The 23,716-nt window shown below is 41.6% G+C and overlaps 1 protein-coding gene across 3 annotated transcripts; it reads left to right on the forward strand.

Annotated features, from left to right (window-relative positions):
- Positions 1-315: 315 nt before the first annotated feature.
- On the forward strand, positions 316-23,691 carry LOC115121616 (ras-related protein Ral-A). 3 transcript variants are annotated; one of them, XM_029650724.2, is made up of 5 exons: positions 316-438; positions 13,750-14,023; positions 14,478-14,686; positions 15,419-15,593; positions 20,641-23,691. In XM_029650724.2, the coding sequence occupies exons 2-5, from the start codon at positions 13,910-13,912 to the stop codon at positions 20,761-20,763; spliced, it is 621 nt and encodes a 206-aa protein (XP_029506584.1). In that variant the 5' UTR covers positions 316-438; positions 13,750-13,909; the 3' UTR covers positions 20,764-23,691. The 3 variants fall into 3 exon arrangements, with proteins under 3 accessions (XP_029506584.1, XP_029506586.1, XP_029506585.1); XM_029650726.2 differs by lacking the exon at positions 316-438 and adding an exon at positions 454-671; XM_029650725.2 differs by lacking the exon at positions 316-438 and adding an exon at positions 682-902.
- Positions 23,692-23,716: the final 25 nt, after the last annotated feature.

A 23,716-nucleotide genomic window follows, 5' to 3' on the forward strand; every position in this document is an offset into this window, starting at 1 on the left:
TAAAATAAACGTGGCAAAAATAAAATGTAGACAAATGCATTTATTGCTTCAAAATAGTATTTAAAGTGGTGGGAGTGCCAAGATGGAGGCACGGTGGCTTCAAAGCATCAGTCAAATAGTGTATATATAAATCTTTGGTTGGGAGAGGCAAGAAGCTAGCATTAGTCTATTTTTCCCGGTTGTTTAACAACAATATAGCCTAGAAAATATTTGTATAAACACTAGCTACATGCGATGTATACTGGCATCATCATATTTTGTGGAGGAACTTTGATGGTGAATGATTTTAGTGATGTTCGCAAACCATAGCCACACCCCTCGCCTACAGTCATCTATTCCACGACAAACACCTGTCTGCGTAGGAGCAAAGGATTATTATTATTATTTATTTTTTAGAAGCAATTTGGAAGAAATAACCGAATGATCATAGTCAATAAGGTGAACGGAGAAACAAAAAAAGTTATAGACCTATGTGATTTAGATTTATTGGCATTTTGATTTATTCGACATTTGTGGACAGCTTGAAAAACGCACGCCTTCAGCATCACCCGCGGGGGCGAAATGTCTAAGCAAGCTTGATAAATAATGATGGATTGACAGAGGTTTTTTCTTTCTTTCTTCCCCCTTTTCTTTTTTTAATCAAAACTAACTTGGACGAGCCTTGAGAGCCGGTAAACATATATATTTACGTTACAAACGTAGCATATCTCATAATAGCTACTGGTGCGTACAGTGTCGTCGTTTGACCTGATTTTTTTTTTGCGACCAACTACTATAATCCAGTTAGTTACAGTAGCTAACTAACGTCGGCTAATTTCGGCTAACTTCGGCTAACGTCGGCTAACGTTGTTAGCCGAGCAGCAAGTGAGTTTGTTTACACCGTACACGACACCTTCATTCTGGTAAGCAGGTGCCTCGCTATAACTAACTAGTCAGCTAGCTACATAAAAGCAGTTTGTTTAAAATGTTTATAAATTATGGCAAGCATAACACTAGGTGTATATTACTAGTTAACTACGGTAATAGCTAGCTAGCTATTCAAATGTAGCCAATGAATGGATGCTTTTATTAGCTGGCGATGTGGTCACCGACAACGGCCTGAACAACTAGCCTATGGCTAACTAGTAACTAGTAAGCAAATGCACTTGTCGATGGCTAATTTTCTAATTTATTTGATGAAATTACGACACGGTGTAACGTTGAGGCTTTAGCTTATTATGGTCAGTAACAACTTGTAATGTATTGATTTTCTAACCCATATTGTTAAATGCATACACCAACAAACTGGTTGACAGGCTTGATTATCGGTTCAGTATTTAAATATTTATCTCCTAGACACGTCCGTCTCTTACACTGGGTAAACATACCAACCACACCCATTCCTATATATGCGCATAAGTTACATGATGCCAACTTGTTTACTAATGGCTGTTGATTTGACACGTGTTGTGTGTGTGAAGCTCAGGACAAATATGTGCGCTCTTCCTATGATTTAATTGTGGTGGTAAAAGCGAAATGTCTCGCAAGTGGGGATCGAAGCTACTTGGTTATGTGGAATCAGATTCACCTTCTTTTTTTGTTTTTGTTCTCTTACCTTTGTATTCATACCCATTCGACTGAAGAGGCAGGTTTATAATGGATAAGGTGTTTGAAACGTGACTAGGTGCATGGAAATGAATGACTTCACATTTGTCGTGAAAATGAGAACAGTGTATGCTGCACTACCTGGACTTTGTTTTATTTGGGAGCACCTGTGCCCCTAGGGAGAGTAACAAATCACCAATGTAATAATTGTTGTCATGATTTCTTCGCTGTCCAGGCAGCCTCTGTAGAATGCAAATATGTGGTAGAACAGAATGAAAGCAAAAGGAAGAGCTTGTTCACGAGATGAGCTTCAAAAGTAGCTAGGATTCATAAAGCCCGAATGTAGACTCAAAATAATGTGTAGACTGCAGGAATCCCAAACGGATAGTATTTGACGAACACAATCATTTCCAACCTTGATTTTATTTTATTTAACCAGGCGATTCAGTTAAGAACAAATTCTTACTTACAATGACTGGCCTACCCCTGCCAAACCCTAACCCAGACAACACTGGGCCAATTATGCATCACCCTATGGGACTCCCAATCACAGCCGGATGTGATTCGAACCAGGGACTGTAGTGACGCCTCTTGGCACTGAGATACAGTGCCTTAGACCGCTGCGTCACTCGGGAGCCCATTGGGATACAATCAATTTATGGCTTCCCGAAAAATAATCTAAAGCATGGAGAAACCTATTTTCCGTCCGAGTGTCAGGTAAAAGTAACCCCTATTGAACCCCTATCTTAGTATGTACATTTGTTTTCATCTCTAAAATTGTGCCAGCATTGAAAGCTTTTTTTTATTTTAGGAGATACCGGGGATCATCAATATCAATAACTAGAGATGCAAAACTGAAAGCAACTCGGTTAGACTTGACATTCTACTCTCTTATCCTGCCTGACGGAGGCCTACGAGCGCTCTTTCAACACTAGACAGGAGGGTATCTTATTATCTTATACCTTATTCTAATTCTTTATTCTGTCTCTCACTGAAAAGCCCTCGCATCAAATGCCTTCCAATATGCGGGCAGTTTCCACCAACAGACTCTGGGGACAGAGTGATGAGAGCCTAACGATGCTAATTTATTTATGGGACGCAGAGGAGACCGTTTATTATGACCACACACAAAAAAATATATATGTATTTCCAGAATGGCAAGCTTTGGCAAAGTTGCATCCTAATGGTATAGATCGGTACTGACGCTCTTCTCTCAGATTTAATTTCTTATGAACTTATCTGACCCCAATCTCAAATTCACAGCATGTATACATTTGGGGGGGGGTGTAGACTTCTTGGATCTTACAATCTACAAAAATAAGGAAAACAAATTAGAGTCTACCATCTTCCCGCAAGCTGCAGAGTAGGAATACACTTTTACAGTCAGTAGCCACCTTAAGCAGAACATACCGGTGGGTCAATTCCTAAGACTTCGAGGTAACTGTAATACAGACAGAGGTTAAGTGTCAAAGGTCATGATTTTGCGCACCAGTTTCCTGCAACCCTGCAGTGTTATGCCTTGATCACACAGACAGCGTCATTCCGCACCATCATCTGGATATGTGTGCAACAACAACATTCACCTTCTGCTACCATTTCTGTCAAGCTGTCTACACATACAGTCTGATGCGTACCTTAGATACATCCAACGTATAAACACAGAACGCACTGCAACTGCCTCTGAAACGCAACGTTACATTGCAAAATTAATGTATTTCTGGTGTACCAAAATGCACTGCTGCTGTCGGTGTGATCAAACAGGCCCGGGGATAGGCTCTAGCACAGGGAGAGACTGAACGTTAAAAGCCTACTCAATGACACTAATAGAAACCAAGACAAAACGGCAATGTGCCAGTCGTGACAAATCCATTGTTTTGAAACACTGGAACATCCTCAAGTCATCAAAATGTTTTTTTTTTTTTCACCTTTATTTAACAAGGTAGGCAAGTTGAGAACAAGTTCTCATTTACAATTGTCAAATCCATTGTTTTGAAACACTGGAACATCCTCAAGTCATCAAAATTAATTTCAATTTTATTTATTTCACCTTTATTTAACAAGCTAGTTGAGAACAAGTTCTCATTTACAATTGCGACCTGGCCAAGATAAAGCAAAGCAGTTCGACACAACGACACAGAGTTACACATGGAGTAAAACAAACATACAGTCAATAATACAGTAGAAAAATAAGTCTATATACATTGTGAGCAGATGAGGTGAGGGAGGTAAAGGCAAAAAAAAGGCCATAGATGTGAAGTAAATACAATATAGCAAGTAAAACACTGGAATGGTAGATTTGCAGTGGAAGAATGTGCAAAAGTAGAGAGATAAATAATGGGGTGCATAGGAGCAAAATAAATATATACAGTAGGGGGAGAGGTAGTTGTTTGGGCTGAATTATAGATGGGCTATGTACAGGTGCACTAATCTGTGAGCTGCTCTGACAGCTGGTGCTTAAAGCTAGTGAGGAAGATAAGTGTTTCAATTTTCAGAGATTTTTGTAGTTTGTTCCAGTCATTGGCAGCAGAGAACTGGAAGGAGAGGCGGCCAAAGGAAGAATTGGTTTTGGGGGTGACCAGAGAGATATACCTGCTGGAAATCTATGAGAGTTAACAATATTGCCCCCTCGCATTATCCTAATGCCTCGATCACACGACGTGGCCACTGTGTTCAGTGCCTTCGGAAAGTATTCAGACCCCTTGACTTCCCACCCCTTATCAATATACACACAATACCCCATAATGACAAAACAGGTAGACATTTTTGCAAATTTATATTAAAAAAACATACCTTGTTTACCTAAGTATTCAGACCCTTTGCTACGAGACTTGAAATTGAGCTCAGGTGCATCCTGTTTCTATTGATACTCCTTGAGATGTTTCTACAACTTGATTGGAGTCCATCTGTGGTAAATTCAATTGATTGGATATGATTTGGAAAGGCACACACCTGTCTATATAAGGTCCCACAGTTGACAGTGCATTTCAGCAAAAACCAAGCCATGAGGTCGAAGGAATTGTCCGTAGAGCTCAGAGACAGGATTGTGTCGAGGCACAGATCTGGGAAGGGCACCAAAAAATGTTTGCAACATTGAAAACATTGAAGGTCCCCAAGAACACAGTGGCCTCCATCATTCTTACATGAAAGAATTTTGGAACCACCAAGGCTCTTCTTCGGGCTGGCCGCCCAGCCAAATTGAGCAATCGGGGGAGAAGGGCCTTGATCAGGGAGGTGGAACAAGAACCCGATGGTCACTGACAAAGCTCCAGAGTTCTTCTGTGGAGATTGGAGAACCTTCCAGAAGGACAACCATCTCTGCAGCACTCCACCAATCAGGCCTTTATGGTAGTGGCCAGACAGAAGCCAATCCTCAGTAAAAAAAAAGGCACATGACAGCCCACTTGGAGTTTGCCAAAAGGCACCCAAAAGACTCCGACCACGAGGAACAAGATTCTCTGGTCTGATGAAACCAAGATTGAACTCTTTGGCCTGAATGCCAAGCGTCACATCTGGAGGAAACTTGGCACCATCCCTATGGTAAAGCATGGTGGTGGCAGCATCATGCTGTAGGGATGTTTTTCAGCAGCAGAGACTGGGAGACTTGTCAGGATCGAGGGAAAGATGAAAGGAGCAGAGTACAGAGTGATCTTTGATGAAAACCTGCTCCAGAGCAATGCTCTTTGCCATTATGGGGTATTGTGTGGAGATTTAGGGGGGGGTACAATTTTTATCAATTTTGGAACAAGGCTGTAACGTAACAAAATCAAGGGGACTGAATGCGCTATATATTTTGACAACACAACCAATACTAACTTTTTGTTTTACCACCCGAGAACAGGTAAAGAAAGCCAAAGCTTCATTAATTATAGCACCACAAATGGTATAAACATGCTAAAATGCATCTGCTGGTCTGCTTATATTTGTCAAACTAAACAAGCATTGAAACTCCGCATCGCAAAACACAAGGCTGATATTAGTAATAAAAACCTCTATTGCACCGCCACTGCAAATCACTTTGACCTCATTACCTTGGTGATTTTGAGTCTTGTGTCCAACGAAAATGGTATTTTTGCTCAGAACATTTTGGGGGCGAGCATATAGATTCACCCGAAGGCAATGTTTAGCCCACATACCACCTATTGGGCAACCCTGCTGTATGTTGATACCATGGATTGTCAGTCCTTGCGTTCAATAGCTCTATGAATTTGAGTGGTTACATCTCCCCAGCCCCATCCTTCAATCTTTATTGTTTTATTGTGCTTTATTGTTTCAAATGCCGATTGTCGTGTTTTTCATTGTGGTCCGATTCATTATGCACTCCAAAAAAATGATACAATTTAGTAGCACATGTGCACTTTGTAATTAAAAAAAAAATGTCACCACAGAGCCCAGAACACTCCTGCATTGATACTGGGGCTACGAGATGGGGCACAGGTTTTGAGGTGACTGGTTTATTTCGGAGAATGTCTGTGTATAGAGAAAGATTTGCTTTCAGAATACTTTTACAGAACATTTCATTTGTGGAGTCATAAGGCCAAATAGTCTTCAAGGTAGTGTTTCACTTGTCTGTGTGAATTTGAGTTGATCACTGAACTGATTTCCAGCAGCATACCACCCTGTATCCCACTGCTGGCTGGCCTTTGAAGCTAAGCAGGGCCGGTCCTGGTCAGTCCCTGGATGGGAGACCAGATGCTGCTGGAAGTGGTGTTGGAGGGTCAGTAGGAGGCACTCTTTCCTCTGGACATTGCCTTGTGCTGTCTTTCAAATGGGACATTAAAACAAGTGTCCTGACTCTGATCACTAAAGAATCCATGGCCCTCATACCATCATGGCCAGTGTCTAATTGGCTCATTTATCTCTCCCCTGTAACTATTCCCCAGGTCATTGCTGTAAATGAGAATGTGTTCTCAGTCAACTAACCTGGTTAAAAGGGTAATAAATGAATAATTTGCAAGTTAACATGAAAACAAATCGAGGGTTGGCTAACACTTCGAAACTTGTTGGCCATTGTTTTGGCTGTGTGGCCATTGTTTTGGGTGTGTTGGCCATGTGGAAAACAATTGGCCAGGGAGAGTCCTATTCCCAATATGGAAACTTAAATGGGACCCTCTTCCTTATATACTGCACTAGTTTTGACCAGAGCCCTATGGCACCCTATTCCCTATATAGTGCACTACTTTAGACCAGAGCCCTATGGGCTATGAGGGCACTATGTAGGGAATAGGGTGCCATTTGGGATTCAAAGATGGATAGTGTTTCTAACAGGATGTTTAGCCACTACACTATTTTCTAAAAACACAACCGCTAGCTAGCTACTTCCGGCAGTCATTCAAATAACAAAACAGAGGGGCATCTGGACTTTCCATCACACTGTTAACGATACCCGCACAACCTTGAGGAATTATAAGAATGTCAGTCAGTACTAGACGTGTTTTACAGTGAAGCTTGGAGGCCACAGCTGCCATTTACAGTGAAGCTTGGAGGCCACAGCTGCCATTTAGCCTAGCAGACGCTATTATCCAGAGTGACTTATAGTTAAGATGAATGCACTAAAGATAGCTAGGTGAGACAACCACATCCCAGTCATAGTAAGTCAAATGTTCCTCAAAGTAGCCATCAGCAAAATAGGTGCTAGTAAGGGAAGGTGCTAGTGTTCAAGAAAGGCAGTTTTTTTTTCTTTTGGCCTACAATTTATTAAACACACAATGGGGAAAAAAACATTTTCCGTGTTGGAATAGGTACTAGTACTTGCCTTCTGATTTGCATTCAATTCACTATTGTGTACGTGAAAATAAGAACGTTTTATATAATGTGTATTATAAAAATAAATCTAGTAATGCTTCAAATGACAGAATTTATTTCTGCTTTTCGTCCAGTACGAATTTGCTGCATGCTACTGAGGAAGAGATATTTTCAGACCCACTCGTGTTTGACGAGATAATAAATCAGAGGTGCAAAATGAACGAATGAATCAACGCAATTGGATAACACATTTTAGTATACGTGAGCCTAGTATGTTTTATTTATAACTGCATTACGTTTACTAAACAGTACGTTCAAAATAGTACGTAGTACGATTAGTACACAATATGTAGTTTTAGTAAGAGGAGGAAGGGAAGACTGAATAAAAAATAAAATATTCAACCTTTTATTTAACCAGGCAAGTCGGTTAAGAACAAATTCTGATTTACAATGACGGCCTACCCTGGCCAAACCCTAACGCCACTGGGCCAATTGTGCACCGCCCTATGGGACTCCCAATCACGGCCGGTTGTGATACAGCCTGGAATCGAACCAGGGTCTGTAGTGACACCTCTCTCGCACTGAGATGCAGTGCTTTAGACCTCTGCGCCACTCGGGAGCCTTCGCAAGGGCTGAGGAGTGGAGACACCACCCAATTTACATCGCACAAATGTCATTGGCATATAGGTTACATAGGCAAATGACAGACTGTCAGTTGGTTGAGCTTGTTTGCCATCTGGGTTTGGCAGTGTTGTTCAGACAGAGATACACTCACTGCCCTCAGGGTAGGGATGGGCGATATGGGCAAAAATATATCACAATTTTTTACATTTTATTGTTGGCGGTATGAAGGTATTTTATGTTTCTGAATAATGAACGATTAGAATGACATTTTCTGAGTAATGCATGACTCTTGAATAGCAGAAAATTCATGTATTTTAATTTTAAATGGGCTTACTCCATTTTGATGGGTTTTATACTCAACCAAACTAGGACAAAACTGACAGTGAAGTAGAACATTTTAACATTGAATCAAAACTATCGCTATTGACTATTGTAAAAATCCATACAGGTATTCACGATATATCATCCAGCCCGACAGAGATCCATGCCCTGCCCTCGGGGTTCGTGATAAAAGGAATCCCCATTTCTCACCTCTCCGTTGTGAGGATTCAACTAGGTGCAGATCTAGGATCAGCTTCCCCAGTAAACCTTTAGTCTTAACCATTAGTGGGGGGGGGGGGGTGAATGCTAAACTGACCCAGGATCAGTGTGTAGGGACAACTTTAATGGCTGATGTATGAAGCTAATAAAGTGAGCTCTGATTTTCCAGCAGATAGCAAAGAAAGAATACTACTTCCTCTTCCTTCTCCTAAACTGATCCTTGGGACCTCCCTCCGTACCCCTTATATTTCCACATACTTGCTAGATTCCAACTCCTGATTCAACTATTGCTATTCTATGGTGGGAGCTACCACAGATCCTGTCCTCCTTCTTGACATTCCCCTCACTGCTGTATAGACCAATGTCTATTACGGACATGGTGAGCAGATGACATCACTGTCTAGGCTGTTCTCTTCATTTGATTAGCTATTAAAAAGGCATACCGGTGTGGTATGCATTGCCAATTGCGGCACTCCCTTGCATATTTCGAGGACCAGCTTTAAAAACTCAGGGAAATTCTAGAATTCCATCGATGATGTTAGAGCTAGTGATTTGACACCCTAGTTCCACTCGGTCCAGTTCAAGAAATAGGCCTATCTCTCTAGTTTTACAGTTGGTCAAATGGCCTTTTATCATTGTTTTGTAATAATGTTCTTTGTAATAATGTTCAGGGTCATTTCATTTAGGCAAAATGTTTTGCAACAGAAAACGATCCGTTTCTTAAAATGTACAGATAGCCCAATACTTTACAGTTTCGGGAACGTTTTCAGCCGTTTCGTACCGAACATGAATATGTAACTTTTTGTCTGACTTGTCCAGATTCACATAGAAATGTAAGATATAGATCTGTCACTCATTGAAAGCAGGTCTAAGAAGCGGTAGAACTGATCTATTCACGTTATTTCTATGTTTCCCGATCTTACGTTTTGGTTTTGCGTCTTACATCCGGTTTTGTACGCCAACTTCAGAACAGCTGAAAATACAATATTTTTGGTTGTGGAAAAATATATTTCACAGCAGTTTAACTGGTACAATTATTCTCTCTCTATACGTGCCTTCGGAAAATATTCAGACCCCTTGACTTTTTCCACATTGTTACGTTACAGCCTTATTCGAAAATGGATTAAATAGTTTTTTCCCCCATCATAAATCTACACACCCCATAATGACAAAGCAAAAACAGGTTGTAGAATTTTTGTTTCTACTCAGTACTTTGTTGAAGCACCTTTGGCAGCGATTACAGCTTCGAGTCTTCTTGGGTATGACGCACAGCTATTTTCAGGTCTCTCCAGAGATCGGGTTCAAGTCCGGGCTCTGGCTGGGCCACACAAGGACATTTAGAGACTTGTCTTGGCTGTGTGCTTAGGGTCGTTGTCCTGTTGGAAGGTGAACCTTTGCCCCAGTCTGAGGTCCTGAGCGCTCTGGAGCAGGTTTTCATCAAGGATCTCTCTGTACTTTGCTCCGTTCAACTTTGCCTCGATCCTGACTAGTCTCCCAGTCCCTGCCGCTGACTGCTGCCACCACCATGCTTCACATTAGGAATGGTGCCAAGTTTCCTCCAGACGTGACGCTTGGCATTCAGGCCAAAGAGTTCAATCTTGGTTTCATCAGACCAGAGAATCTTGTTTCCCATGGTCTGAGAGTCTTGAGGTGTCTAAACTCCAAGCGGGCTGTCATGTGTCTTTTACTGAAGAGGGGCTTTTGTCTGCCTATTCTACCATAAAGGCCTGATTGGTGTAGTGCTACAGTGATGGTTGTCCTTCTGGAAAGCTCACCCATGTCAACAGAGGAACTCTTGAGCTCTGTCAGAGTGACCATCGAGTTTTTGGTCACCTCCCTGACCAAGGCCCTTCTCCCCCGATTGCTCATTTGGTTCTAAACTTCTACCATTTAAGAATGATGGAGGCCACTGTGTTCTTGGGGACCTTCAAAGCTGCATAAATGTTTTGGTGCCCTTCACCAGATCGGTGCCTTGACACAATCCTGTCTCAGAGCTCTACGGACGAATCCTTCGACCTCATGGCTTGGTTTTTCCTCTGACATGTGGGACCTTTATATAGACAGGTGTGTGTCTTTTCAAATCATGTCCAATCAATTGAATTTACCACAGGTGGACTCCAAGTTGTATAAACATCAAGGATGATCAATGGAAACAGGAAGCACCTGAGCTCAATTTTGAGTCTCATAGCAAAGGGTCTGAATACTTATGTAAATAATGTATATATATTTTTAATACATTAGCAAAAAAAAACTAAACCTTTGGCTGTAACGTAACAAACGTGGAAAATGTCAAGGGGTCTGAATACTTTCCAAAGGCACTGTACTTGCTTGTTTTGTCACAAACTGAAATCAGGCTAAATATTAGAAATGTTTGCAACCAGGAAATGGAGGAACGATTTCTGTATAGTGCAGCTTAAAAAGACCGTGATGGCCTCGGTTGAGTTGACTAAACCCTTACCCAGGTTAGGAGGGTTTTTGATCAACCGATATCAGTATGCTTAAGTCTTTACTAGATATTGTATTGACTAGGATTATTAAAGGACTTATGTTGATCAATTGGCCATTGGCCCCACCACCAGAAACACAGCCTAAGGCTAGATAATGTGATGGCTGACATTTCCACTGCCAGGGTATCAATCAGCCCATTGTCATACTTATCGTGTTCTTTAGATTCTAATATAGGCCTTTTGTCCTAAATGTGAGCCTCCGAACTTGGACCCATCACCCACATGGGTGATGTCATGGCATCTGTTATGCCAGTCCCTAGGCTGGACCACCCTGTCGTGGTCTGCTGCCGTCAACAGTGACCTGATACTGGGGCGGCAGGGTAGCCTAGTGGTTAGAGGGTTGGACTAGTAACCGGAAGGTTGCGAGTTCAAACCCCCGAGCTGACAAGGTACAAATCTGTCGTTCTGCCCCTGAACAGGCAGTTAACCCACTGTTCCCAGGCCATCATTGAAAATAAGAATATGTTCTTAACTGACTTGCCTGGTTAAATAAAAAATAAAATAAAAATACTACTACTATACCATACTACGCTATACTATATTAGCCTAGCCTAAATCGCTTGTACTGTATTGTTAGAAGGTGCAGCTAAACCCTCATGCGTTAAAACATTCCCCAGAGTCTTGTTGCCGATAAGTACTTGTCGCAGTTGGGAGGCCGTTTCCTTCTCTTGCCTGAACAAAAGCGCTACCTGCTGCGTGCCCGACCCGGTAGCGATGAATCTACCGTTTTCTACTTGTAGAATCACAATGATCGTCATTGACCAACCACTCGGAGGGGGCGGCAGGGTAGCCTAGTGGTTAGAGCGTTGGACTAGTAACCGGAAGGTTGCAAGTTCAAACCCCCGAGCTGATAAGGTACAAATCTGTCGTTCTGCCCCTGAACAAGGCAGTTATTCTTATTTACAATAATTGGTTTTCTTCTTAACTGACTTGCCTAGTTAAACAAATAAAGACTTCCTTCGAGCTTGCTAACCACTGTAGCTAGTATTGACATTATAAAAGAAAACTCCAGTCTGAACCTAAGACTAAAACATGTAGAAATAAATAACCTATATTTAAAAAAATAATTTACCTATTTTTCTACAATCACAATATTTTAATTAATTATTAGCAGATTAGGTTTATTTTGTGGTCTTAACATTCAAGAATATGGACAAAATTGAATGATTGACAATGAAAAAGTTGGGAACTGTTCCCTTGTCATATAATTGGAACATTTTAATATCAATATATAGAATTACAAATATTTTTCCAAATTGCGACGCGAATATTGGACCGCGACAGACAACCTGGTTCAATTTGAGTCCCGAGGCAAAACCAGTTAAGAATCACTAGCCTAGGGCCTGTATATGTTTAAAAAAAGGAACAGTAAACACTGAAATAGCGAAGGATTTCTTGTTAAACACCCCCCCCCCCCTAAAACTACACTTCTGACTCATGTGAAATTCAATGAGGAATGACCAGCTTCTGAGACAAAAGGGGGTGTTGTTGTGCCCTCTCCCGCCTACTCTCTGGCTTTAGAAAAGAGTGATTGTGTCCTGATGTAGCACTTAAACAGTGTTTGCTTAAAACAAACCCAACAACTGCATATAAAACAATGCCAACCCTTTAAGCCTATCAATGGCTAGGAGAACTTGTTTGGCCTCGGGACACATTGACCGGTTTTAAGGAGGCAGAGGACCTTGCAGCTGCTTGTTTTGTTGTTATTGTAAAAAGAGGCTCGTAGTTATTTACAACATCTTTTATGACAGATCCTCAAATGAAATAGGGCTTATCGTCCCTTTTTTAAAAACATTTTTTTGTTACAGGTAGGCCTAGACTTGACAAGACAATACTTTTCCTTTTCCCACCTTGAACTGAGCAACCATCAACTGTCTGATTTAGAATGCACGTGTGGTCGTGTGAAAAGGTGTTCAACATGGACTAAATGCTACGTCAATGTTTAGAGTAGCATCTTAAAATGCTACGTCATCACTAAATGCTACGTCAATGTTTAGAGTAGCATCTTAAAATGCTACGTCATCACTAAATGCTACGTCAATGTTTAGAGTAGCATCTTAAAATGCTACTAAATCATCATCTAAATGCTACGTCAAAATGCTACGTCAATGTTTAGAGTAGCATCTTAAAAATGCTACGTCATCACTAAATGTTTGTTTAGAGTAGCATCTTAAAATGCTACGTCATCACTAAATGCTACGTCAATGTTTAGAGTAGCATCTTAAAATGCTACGTCATCACTAAATGCTACGTCAATGTTTAGAGTAGCATCTTAAAATGCTAATCACTAAATGCTACGTCATAGCATCTAAATGCTACGTCATTAAATGCTTAAGAGAGTAGCATCTTAAAATGCTACGTCATCACTAAATGCTACGTCAATGTTTAGAGTAGCATCTTAAAATGCTACGTCATCACTAAATGCTACGTCAATGTTTAGAGTAGCATCTTAAAATGCTACGTCATCACTAAATGCTACGTCAATGTTTAGAGTAGCATCTTAAAATGCTACGTCATCACTAAATGCTACGTCAATGTTAAGAGTAGCGTCTTAAAATGCTAGATGGACATGAATGAAACACTGGGTGAATTAAACTTTTGTTTTCAAAGTTCAGGTAATCTAAATTTATCTATGCCAACATTGGCCTACTGTATGTCTGGGGATTTTTTTGTTTGTTATATGATGGGAAAGTTTTAAAGCTTAAAGATTACTACTTTGAACAGTGACATTATTTCATTTTCTTCTTCACAGGGACTGTTGGATCACCCTTAACGCTGAGACATTACCACCCTCTCCCGATTCCCTGACTTTCAAACCAACCTTTTGCCTCGGTTCCATCTCCCCTCTCCCCCTCCTCCTCCTCTCCCTCTCTTCTTTCCCTCCCTGTGAGTGAGTCTGTGTGTGAGCGGTCATGACGACCAACAAGCCCAAGGGGCAGAACTCTCTGGCCCTCCACAAGGTGATCATGGTGGGGAGCGGAGGAGTAGGCAAGTCGGCCCTCACCTTACAGTTCATGTATGACGAGGTGAGCCACTGATGTCATCAACGCTCTTCACACACCTGTTACAATAATCATTGTGTTGTTTTCTTCCTTCCTTGAAATATATTCACTGTTCTGACACGACATAACCAGTGAAATCAATGCAGTGGAAAGCTTGCATACACCGAGCCAGTCAGATCAGTGATTACTTAGAGGAAAGAAGAATGCTTTTTTTATTTTTTTAAGAATATTCAAAACGGGGCCAACATGTCCATGAAAATGGACATTGATATCAGTTGTGGAAACTCCCCTCTAAGGCCCCATTGTCCACTCTCAAAATGACTTTTCTCTTCCTCAATTCTGTCCGGTGATGGTCTGCTTGGGCCAAAATTACATTGTGGTTTAATCTTCAAAACATTTAGTTATAACGTAAACCTGGACTGCTAAAGAAACCCTTCCTCAATATGTCCCATCTTTTTCTCTTACTTCTCTCCATCAGTTTGTGGAGGACTACGAGCCCACCAAGGCGGACAGCTACAGGAAGAAGGTGGTATTGGACGGAGAGGAGGTGCAGATCGACATCTTGGACACAGCGGGCCAGGAGGACTATGCCGCCATCCGAGACAACTACTTCCGCAGCGGCGAGGGCTTCCTCTGCGTCTTCTCCATCACCGAGGCCGAGTCGTTCGCCGCCACCGTTGACTTCAGGTAATAAGGGTGGGCTTTGAAGTGAAAAGGAGAGACCAGGTTTGGGGTCGGTCAATTCAGGAATTAATTCCATCCTCTCCTGAGATCTATAGGATGATATGACCCCTCTCCTTTCCTGAGATCTATAGGATGATATGACCCCTCTCCTCTCCAGAGATCTATAGGATGATATGACCCCTCTCCTCTCCAGAGATCTATAGAATGATATGACCCCTCTCCTCTCCAGAGATCTATAGGATGATATGACCCCTCTCCTCTCCTGAGATCTATAGAATGATATGACCCCTCTCCTCTCATGAGATCTATAGAATGATATGACCCCTCTCCTCTCCAGAGATCTATAGTATGACATGACCCCTCTCCTCCAGAGATCTATAGAATGACATGACCCCTCTCCAGAGATCTATAGAATTATGACCCCTCTCCTCTCCAGAGATCTATAGAATGACATGACCCCTCTCCTCTCCAGAGATCTATAGAATGACATGACCCCTCTCCTCTCCTCTCCAGAGATCTATAGAATGACATGACCCCTCTCCTCTCCAGAGATCTATAGAATGACATGACCCCTCTCCTCTCCAGAGATCTATAGAATGACATGACCCCTCTCCTCTCCAGAGATCTATAGGATGACATGACCTCCCTCTTTCCTCTCCTGAGATCTATAGAATGATATGACCCCTCTCCTCCAGAGATCTATAGAATGACATGACCTCCCTCTTTCCTCTCCAGAGAACAAATCCTGCGAGTGAAGGAGGATGAGAATGTTCCCTTCCTCCTGGTGGGTAATAAGTCAGACCTGGAGGAGCGGAGGCAGGTGAGCGGCGAGGAGGCCAAGGCCCGGGCCGAGCAGTGGGGCGTCAGCTACGTGGAGACCTCCGCCAAGACCCGTGCAAATGTTGACAAGGTGATAGGGCTTTTATTTAATTATTTATTTATTTTACATACAGGGGGGTTGTGAAATTGTTAGATGACTTGTTAGATATTACTGCACGGTTGGAACTAGAAGCACAAGCATTTCGCTACACTGGCATTAACATCTGCTAACCATGTGTGTATGTGACCAATAAAATTGTATTTTATTTGGTTTCCCAGGCACAAAGCCCCTTCATTCCAGGCCAAAAAAGCCCCTTCATTCCAGGCCAAAAAAGGCCCTTCATTCCAGGCCAAAAAAGCCCCTTCATTCCAGGCCAAAAAAGCCCCTTCATTCCAGGCCAAAAAAGCCCCTTCATTCCAGGCCAAAAAAGCCCTTTCATTCCAGGACTTGGCCTAATGGTTTTTCTATTTAATTGACTGATTATGCACTCCCAGACCTCTACACATTCATACTGCCTCCACACACACGCTGCTGCTACTCTGTTTATCATATATCATGATGCCTAGTCACCTTACCCCAACATATCTACCTCCATCACTCCAGTAACCCTGCACATTGTTAATATGGTACTGGAACTGACCCTGTATATAGTATGGTATTAACTTACCCTGTATATACACTGTTCAAAAAAATTCAGGAAACACTAAAATAACACATCCTAGATCTGAATGAATAAAATATTCTTATTAAATACTTTTTTCTTTACATAGTTGAATGTGCTGACAACAAAATCACACAAAAATGATGGAAATCAAATTTATCAACCCATGGAGGTCTGGTTTTGGAGTCACACTCAAAATTAAAGTGGAAAACCACACTACAGGCTGATCCAACTTTGATGTAATGTCCTTAAAACAAGTCAAAATGAGGCTCAGTAGTGTGTGTGGCCTCCACCTGCCTGTATGACCTCCCTACAACGCCTGGGCTTGCTCCTGATGAGGAGGCGGATGGTCTCCTGAGGGATCTCCTCCCAGACCCGGACTAAAGCATCCACCAACTCCTGGACAGTCTGTGGTGCAACGTGGCGTTGGTGGATGGAGCGAGACATGATGTCCCAGATGTGCTCAATTGGATTCAGGTCTGGGGAACGGGCGTAGTCCATAGCATCAATGCCTTCCTCTTGCAGGAACTGCTGACACATTCCAGCCACATGAGGTCTAGCATTGTCTTGCATTAGGAGGAACCCAGGGCCAACCGCACCAGCATATGGTCTCACAAGGGGTCTGAGGATCTCATCTCGGTACCTAATGGCAGTCAGGCTACCTCTGGCGAGTACATGGAGGGCTGTGCGGCCCCCCAAAGAAATGCCACCCCACACCATGACTGACCCACCGCCAAACCGATCATGCTGGAGGATGTTGCAGGCAGCAGAACGTTCTCAACGGCGTCTCCAGACTCTGTCACGTGCTCAGTGTGAACCTGCTTTCATCTGTGAAGAGCACAGGGCGCCAGTGGCGAATTTGCCAATCTTGGTGTTTTCTGGCAAATGCCAAACATCCTGTACGGTGTTGGGCTGTAAGCACAACCCCCATCTGTGGACGTCGGGCCCTCATACCACCCTCATGGAGTCTGTTTCTGACCGTTTGAGCAGACACATGCACATTTGTGGCCTGCTGGAGGTCATTTTGCAGGGCTCTGGCAGTGCTCCTCCTTGCACAAAGGCGGAGGTAGCGGTCCTGCTGCTGGGTTGTTTCCCTCCTACGGCCTCCTCCACGCATAGCAACTGAGAAGTGGTCTGTGGTCACCACCTGCAGAACCACTCCTTTAATGGGGGTGTCTTGCTAATTGCCTATAATTTCCACCTGTTGTCTATTCCATTTGCACAACAGCATGTGACATTTATTGTCAATCAGTGTTGCTTCCTAAGTGGACAGTTTGATTTCACAGAAGTGTGATTGACTTGGAGTTACATTGTGTTGTTTAAGTGTTCCCTTTTATTTTTTTGAGCAGTGTAGTATGGTACTGACTGACCCTGTATATAGTATGGTATTTAACTGACCCTGTATATAATGTGGTATTAACAACTGACCCTGTATATAGTGTGGTATTAACAACTGACCCTGTATATAGTGTGGTATTAACTGACCCTGTATATAGTATGGTATTTAACTGACCCTGTATATAGTGTGGTATTAACAACTGACCCTGTATATAGTATGGTATTAACCTGACCCTGTATGGTATTAACTGACCCTGTATATAGTGTGGTATTAACAACTGACCCTGTATGGTATTAACTGACCCTGTATATAGTGTGGTATTAACTGACCCTGTATATAGTGTGGTATTAACAACTGACCCTGTATATAGTGTGGTATTTAACTGACCCTGTATATAGTGTGGTATTAACAACTGACCCTGTATATAGTGTGGTATTAACTGACCCTGTATATAGTATGGTATTAACTGACCCTGTATATAGTATGGTATTAACTGACCCTGTATATAGTGTGGTATTTAACTGACCCTGTATATAGTATGGTATTAACTGACCCTGTATATAGTGTGGTATTTAACTGACCCTGTATATAGTGTGGTATTAACAACTGACCCTGTATATAGTGTGGTATTAACTGACCCTGTATATAGTATGGTATTAACTGACCCTGTATATAGTATGGTATTAACTGACCCTGTATATAGTGTGGTATTAACTGACCCTGTATATAGTGTGGTATTAACTGACCCTGTATATAGTGTGGTATTAACAACTGACCCTGTATATAGTGTGGTATTAACAACTGACCCTGTATATAGTGTGGTATTAACTGACCCTGTATATAGTATGGTATTTAACTGACCCTGTATATAGTGTGGTATTAACTGACCCTGTATATAGTGTGGTATTAACTGACCCTGTATATAGTGTGGTATTAACAACTGACCCTGTATATAGTGTGGTATTAACAACTGACCCTGTATATAGTGTGGTATTAACAACTGACCCTGTATATAGTGTGGTATTAACAACTGACCCTGTATGGTATTAACTGACCCTGTATATAGTGTGGTATTAACTGACCCTGTATATAGTATGGTATTTAACTGACCCTGTATATAGTGTGGTATTAACAACTGACCCTGTATGGTATTAACTGACCCTGTATATAGTGTGGTATTAACTGACCCTGTATATAGTGTGGTATTAACTGACCCTGTATATAGTGTGGTATTAACAACTGACCCTGTATGGTATTAACTGACCCTGTATATAGTGTGGTATTAACAACTGACCCTGTATGGTATTAACTGACCCTGTATATAGTGTGGTATTTAACTGACCCTGTATATAGTGTGGTATTAACTGACCCTGTATATAGTGTGGTATTAACTGACCCTGTATATAGTGTGGTATTAACTGACCCTGTATATAGTATGGTATTAACTGACCCTGTATATAGTATGGTATTAACTGACCCTGTATATAGTGTGGTATTAACTGACCCTGTATATAGTATGGTATTAACCTGACCCTGTATGGTATTAACTGACCCTGTATATAGTGTGGTATTAACTGACCCTGTATATAGTGTGGTATTAACCTGACCCTGTATATAGTATGGTATTAACTGACCCTGTATATAGTATGGTATTAACTGACCCTGTATATAGTGTGGTATTAACCTGACCCTGTATATAGTATGGTATTAACAACTGACCCTGTATATAGTGTGGTATTAACAACTGACCCTGTATATAGTGTGGTATTAACAACTGACCCTGTATATAGTATGGTATTAACTGACCCTGTATATAGTGTGGTATTAACAACTGACCCTGTATATAGTATGGTATTAACTGACCCTGTATATAGTATGGTATTAACTGACCCTGTATATAGTATGGTATTAACTGACCCTGTATATAGTGTGGTATTAACCTGACCCTGTATATAATGTGGTATTAACTGACCCTGTATATAGTGTGGTATTAACTGACCCTGTGTATAGTAACCTGACCCTGTATATAGTATGGTATTAACTGACCCTGTATATAGTATGGTATTAACTGACCCTGTATATAGTGTGGTATTAACTGACCCTGTGTATAGTAACCTGACCCTGTATATAGTGTGGTATTAACTGACCCTGTATATAGTGTGGTATTAACCTGACCCTGTATATAATGTGGTATTAACTGACCCTGTATATAGTGTGGTATTAACCTGACCCTGTATATAGTGTGGTATTAACTGACCCTGTATATAGTGTGGTATTAACCTGACCCTGTATATAGTGTGGTATTAACCTGACCCTGTATATAGTGTGGTATTAACTGACCCTGTATATAGTATGGTATTAACTGACCCTGTATATAATGTGGTATTAACTGACCCTGTATATAGTGTAATTACTCTAGTGTTCCTGTTTTACTTTAAAGTACTCCTGATATTACTGCATTGTAGGGAAATAGCTAGCAAGAGGCATTTCACTGTACTTGTGCACATGAACCAAAAAAAGAAGTAACTTCTATTGAGTTGCAGGCTTACTCACAAATACAAGATCCTCAATAGAACACTTACCTGACCCTCTCCACCTAAATGTCCATGCGGATAGTGAAGTGTCCGTGATCACCTGTATTTGTGGATTCCTTGTTGGATCAATCAGCTAATAGTGGGGTGTGGTTTGATTGACTCATGATTGTTCCTAGCAATGTATTCCAACGACCGTGAGACAGATCAATGGTTTAATTGAAGGGATAATGACAGCAATCCATGCTTTGGTTTCAGTTTCGTAACGTTAGCATTTGAAAACAGTACAGGGGGGAGGTATGGATTGCTGTCCAACCTTGTCCTTAGACTGCTTACAGTGTAGGAAACCCTGGTTCATTTGGCCATAACAGTTGTTTGTGATATGTGGTGGGTGAGGTCATATAAATGAGTATAGCAGGGAGGCAAACTACCAAAGAAATGTTAATGCTGTCTATAAACTTCTGCACAGAAAGGATTTTACAGCATCATAACTAGGCCTGTTTTTTGTATCTGTTCATGAAGCGATGTTCACTATTTGGCGACCACCCCCCCCAGCAGAGAAAAAATAATAATAATCAGTGACCAAGAAAATTCTCTTCCTTGCAGGTATTTTTTGACCTGATGCGTGAGATCAGAGCCAGAAAAATGGAGGATGGCAAAGAGAAGAACGGAAAGAAGAAGAGGAAGAGCCTGGCCAAGAGAATCAGAGAGCGATGCTGTATTTTATAGTTCATCGGCTTCCTTCCTTCCCGAGCCCTCTCCACCTTGCCCATTCCTCTGGGTCGTGTTCATTTGGTACCAAATGGAACAAAATGGACTGAAACAGGGAGGGACTACCTGGACTTGTCTAATAACAATTGCTCATTTTAGCTTTCTGTTGCAAGAAGTTAAAATATCTGTTGCGTTCTGTAATGAACATTACCCAGGTTTCCCTCTCAGAAGCCATGGCCAAGGGAGAGAAAATCCTGTCTTTTTTATTTATTTTTATTATTTTTAAAGGTGAGTTCACTAAAGGGGAGTTTGTCGTCCAATTATAGTAAACACTAAAATGGTAAGACTACAACAGAAACCAAAAAAGGAATTTGAGGCCACAAAAGACAAGACTTTTATCCCAAGAACAGTAATTACACCTCTTAATTATCGTTCTGAGAGATAGTCAGTTTAGGAAAACTTAAAACGAGGTGGTGGATGTCTGGTGTCGCAGTCACAAACAAAAGATGCTATCGGAACGCTCACGCAATGTTTGCAGTGTGATAGTAAATCACTATAGTCCCTTTTGTATGGCTCAGTTGGTAGAGCGTGGTGCTTATCACGCCAGTGTAGTGGGTTGGATTTGTTCCGGGACCACCCGTACGCACGCATGACCAAGTCACTATGAATAAAAGCATCTCCTAAAAAAGGGCACATTTATTATATCTCATGGCTAATTTCAAATGCTGCTACATTCCATGTCACTCCGGGAAACTCCACTTCACACAGAATAGACATGAAACCTAAGGGTGTTTAATTGAAAGATATTGAATGGGATCCCACAGTCAAACGTAAAACTCTCTTGCACTGGAATGTCTCTCTGCCATCTGGTTAGTCTGCTGTGAAATGTGACACTTTGGATCGTGCTATACAGGCCAATGGTTGAGGAGATTATACTATACAGGCCAATGGTTGAGGGGCTTATACTATACAGGCCAGTGGTTGAGGGGATTGTACTAAAGATTACACAATAGGCTGCTTCCCTGGACATGTGACTCCTTAGCCACTAAAAATGGTTTTCAGTTCACACTGAACCTGCTTTTTATTGTCCAGCACTAGGCTTAATCGGTGTCTGGGAAACCAGGCCGATATAGTCGCCTTCATTTAAGAGGACAGTCTTTGGGTGACCATAGTTGCATTACTCCTTTGCATATTAATCTAAACCAGAGGTTGTTTTTAGAAAATTGGCAGTGTCTCGTTTTGTCTTTCAGCCTGGCCTAGGTAATCAAGACTGAAAATAGAAAGGAGGAATTTCCAATGACTCCCTAATAAATTAACAGGTGATAAAATTAGGCCTGTAAGCACAAATCGGTGTCCTGGAAAATGGTTATGACTGGCTACTTCAGTACATTACCATTTAAGACACCAGTACATTCTGTAACGGCAGAGTCCATATTCCACTTGTTTAGATCCTGCTATAAAAATGTCAGGAGGAATGTGCAGGCCCCTCCATATAACATAAAATGGGAATCATTCCATTAATTGCAGTTTCTATCCCGTGGATTATGGACATAACGCTCAACCCCGGCCCCTTAAAAGATATGTCCAATTTAATTTAGTTGGATCATCATACACATCCGAGTATTCCATAACACAACTATCCGTGTGTAGAACATGCAATTGGAAAATGTAATTTAGGTTTCTATCCCGAGGCACATCTGTATCCCTTTAACTATAGGCAGGGTAGCCTAGTGGTTAGAGTGTAGAGGTGGTAGGTAGCCTAGTGGTTAGAGCGTTGGACTAGTAACCGGAAGGTTGCAAGTTCAAACATCCGAGCTGACAAGGTACAAAACTGCCGTCCTGCACCCTGAACAGGCAGTTAACCCACTGTTCCTAGGGCCGTCATTGAAAATAAGAATTTGTTCTCAACTGACTTGCCTAATAAAACATACCTTATATCACAGAGGTCCTCTGTAAGGTCTGATAAATAACCTCCTGTCGTTTTGTTCTTCGGCATGGGTTTTTTCTGCCGTTTGTGCACAACCCCCACAGAGTTCTGCGATTGCAAAACTGAACGTACTATGCAGACGCCTTAAGGCATTGGGATTTTCTCACAACCGAAAAACTTACTGCTAGACAAATGTCTATCGTGCCATTGAGAGTCAAGGCAAGGCTATACAGACCAATAACACCGACTGATTGTTCCATGTACAATTTATACACACTTAAGTAGTTAACATTAGACCCTTTTAATTTCAAAATAGGCTACTTTTGATATTTGAAGACAGTTAACACAGGAAAATGCATTTCAGAACATGATGGCGTGAACATCCCTAGTTGAGAATCTTCCACGTTAACTGTGCTGCGGTGTCATACAGATGGGTGTTACTCCGGTCCTTGGATGGAATGTACCAATGAACTTGAGGAGGAGACGCACTGAATGGGAAACTATTGCACCAATGGCCCATTATGCTTAAGGCTCCGTCTTGTTTGAAAATTTGAGAACTGACAACTTTATTAAATATATATTTTTTAAATTAAGTTAACAGTCACACACCGCAAATAATATCTTACACCATCTCCTCCGATGTAACACAGGCTCTGGTCCAGTACGTTTCTTTCTTTTACCAAGACAATTATTGTAACCTGGGTCTCGTTCATTAGGCACCAAATGGAATGAAACTGGGAGGAACTATGAACTTCTCAAATAAGAAAGACCCGTTTCTCGTTGAAAAAACATTTTCCACCGTGTGCCCTAATGAACACGCCCCTGGTATCCCATGCTATTGTTCTGTTTGTATGAGGCTTGATATCCAGGAGCAATGACGCTATCATTAAAGTCTGTGCTGCCCGCTGCCCTAATGCTGGCCGCTGGTAGCAGAGGTCCTTTCAACTCATAACATGTGGAATAGTGTAAATTCACTGGAAAATTAAGGAAAGGGGAAATTAAATAACTTACAATGTTAATGTTTCGTCTTTTTTCCTTGGGACA

The sequence above is a fragment of the Oncorhynchus nerka genome, linkage group LG20 (genome assembly GCF_034236695.1).
Source record: "Oncorhynchus nerka isolate Pitt River linkage group LG20, Oner_Uvic_2.0, whole genome shotgun sequence".
NCBI classification, from domain to species: domain Eukaryota; kingdom Metazoa; phylum Chordata; class Actinopteri; order Salmoniformes; family Salmonidae; genus Oncorhynchus; species Oncorhynchus nerka.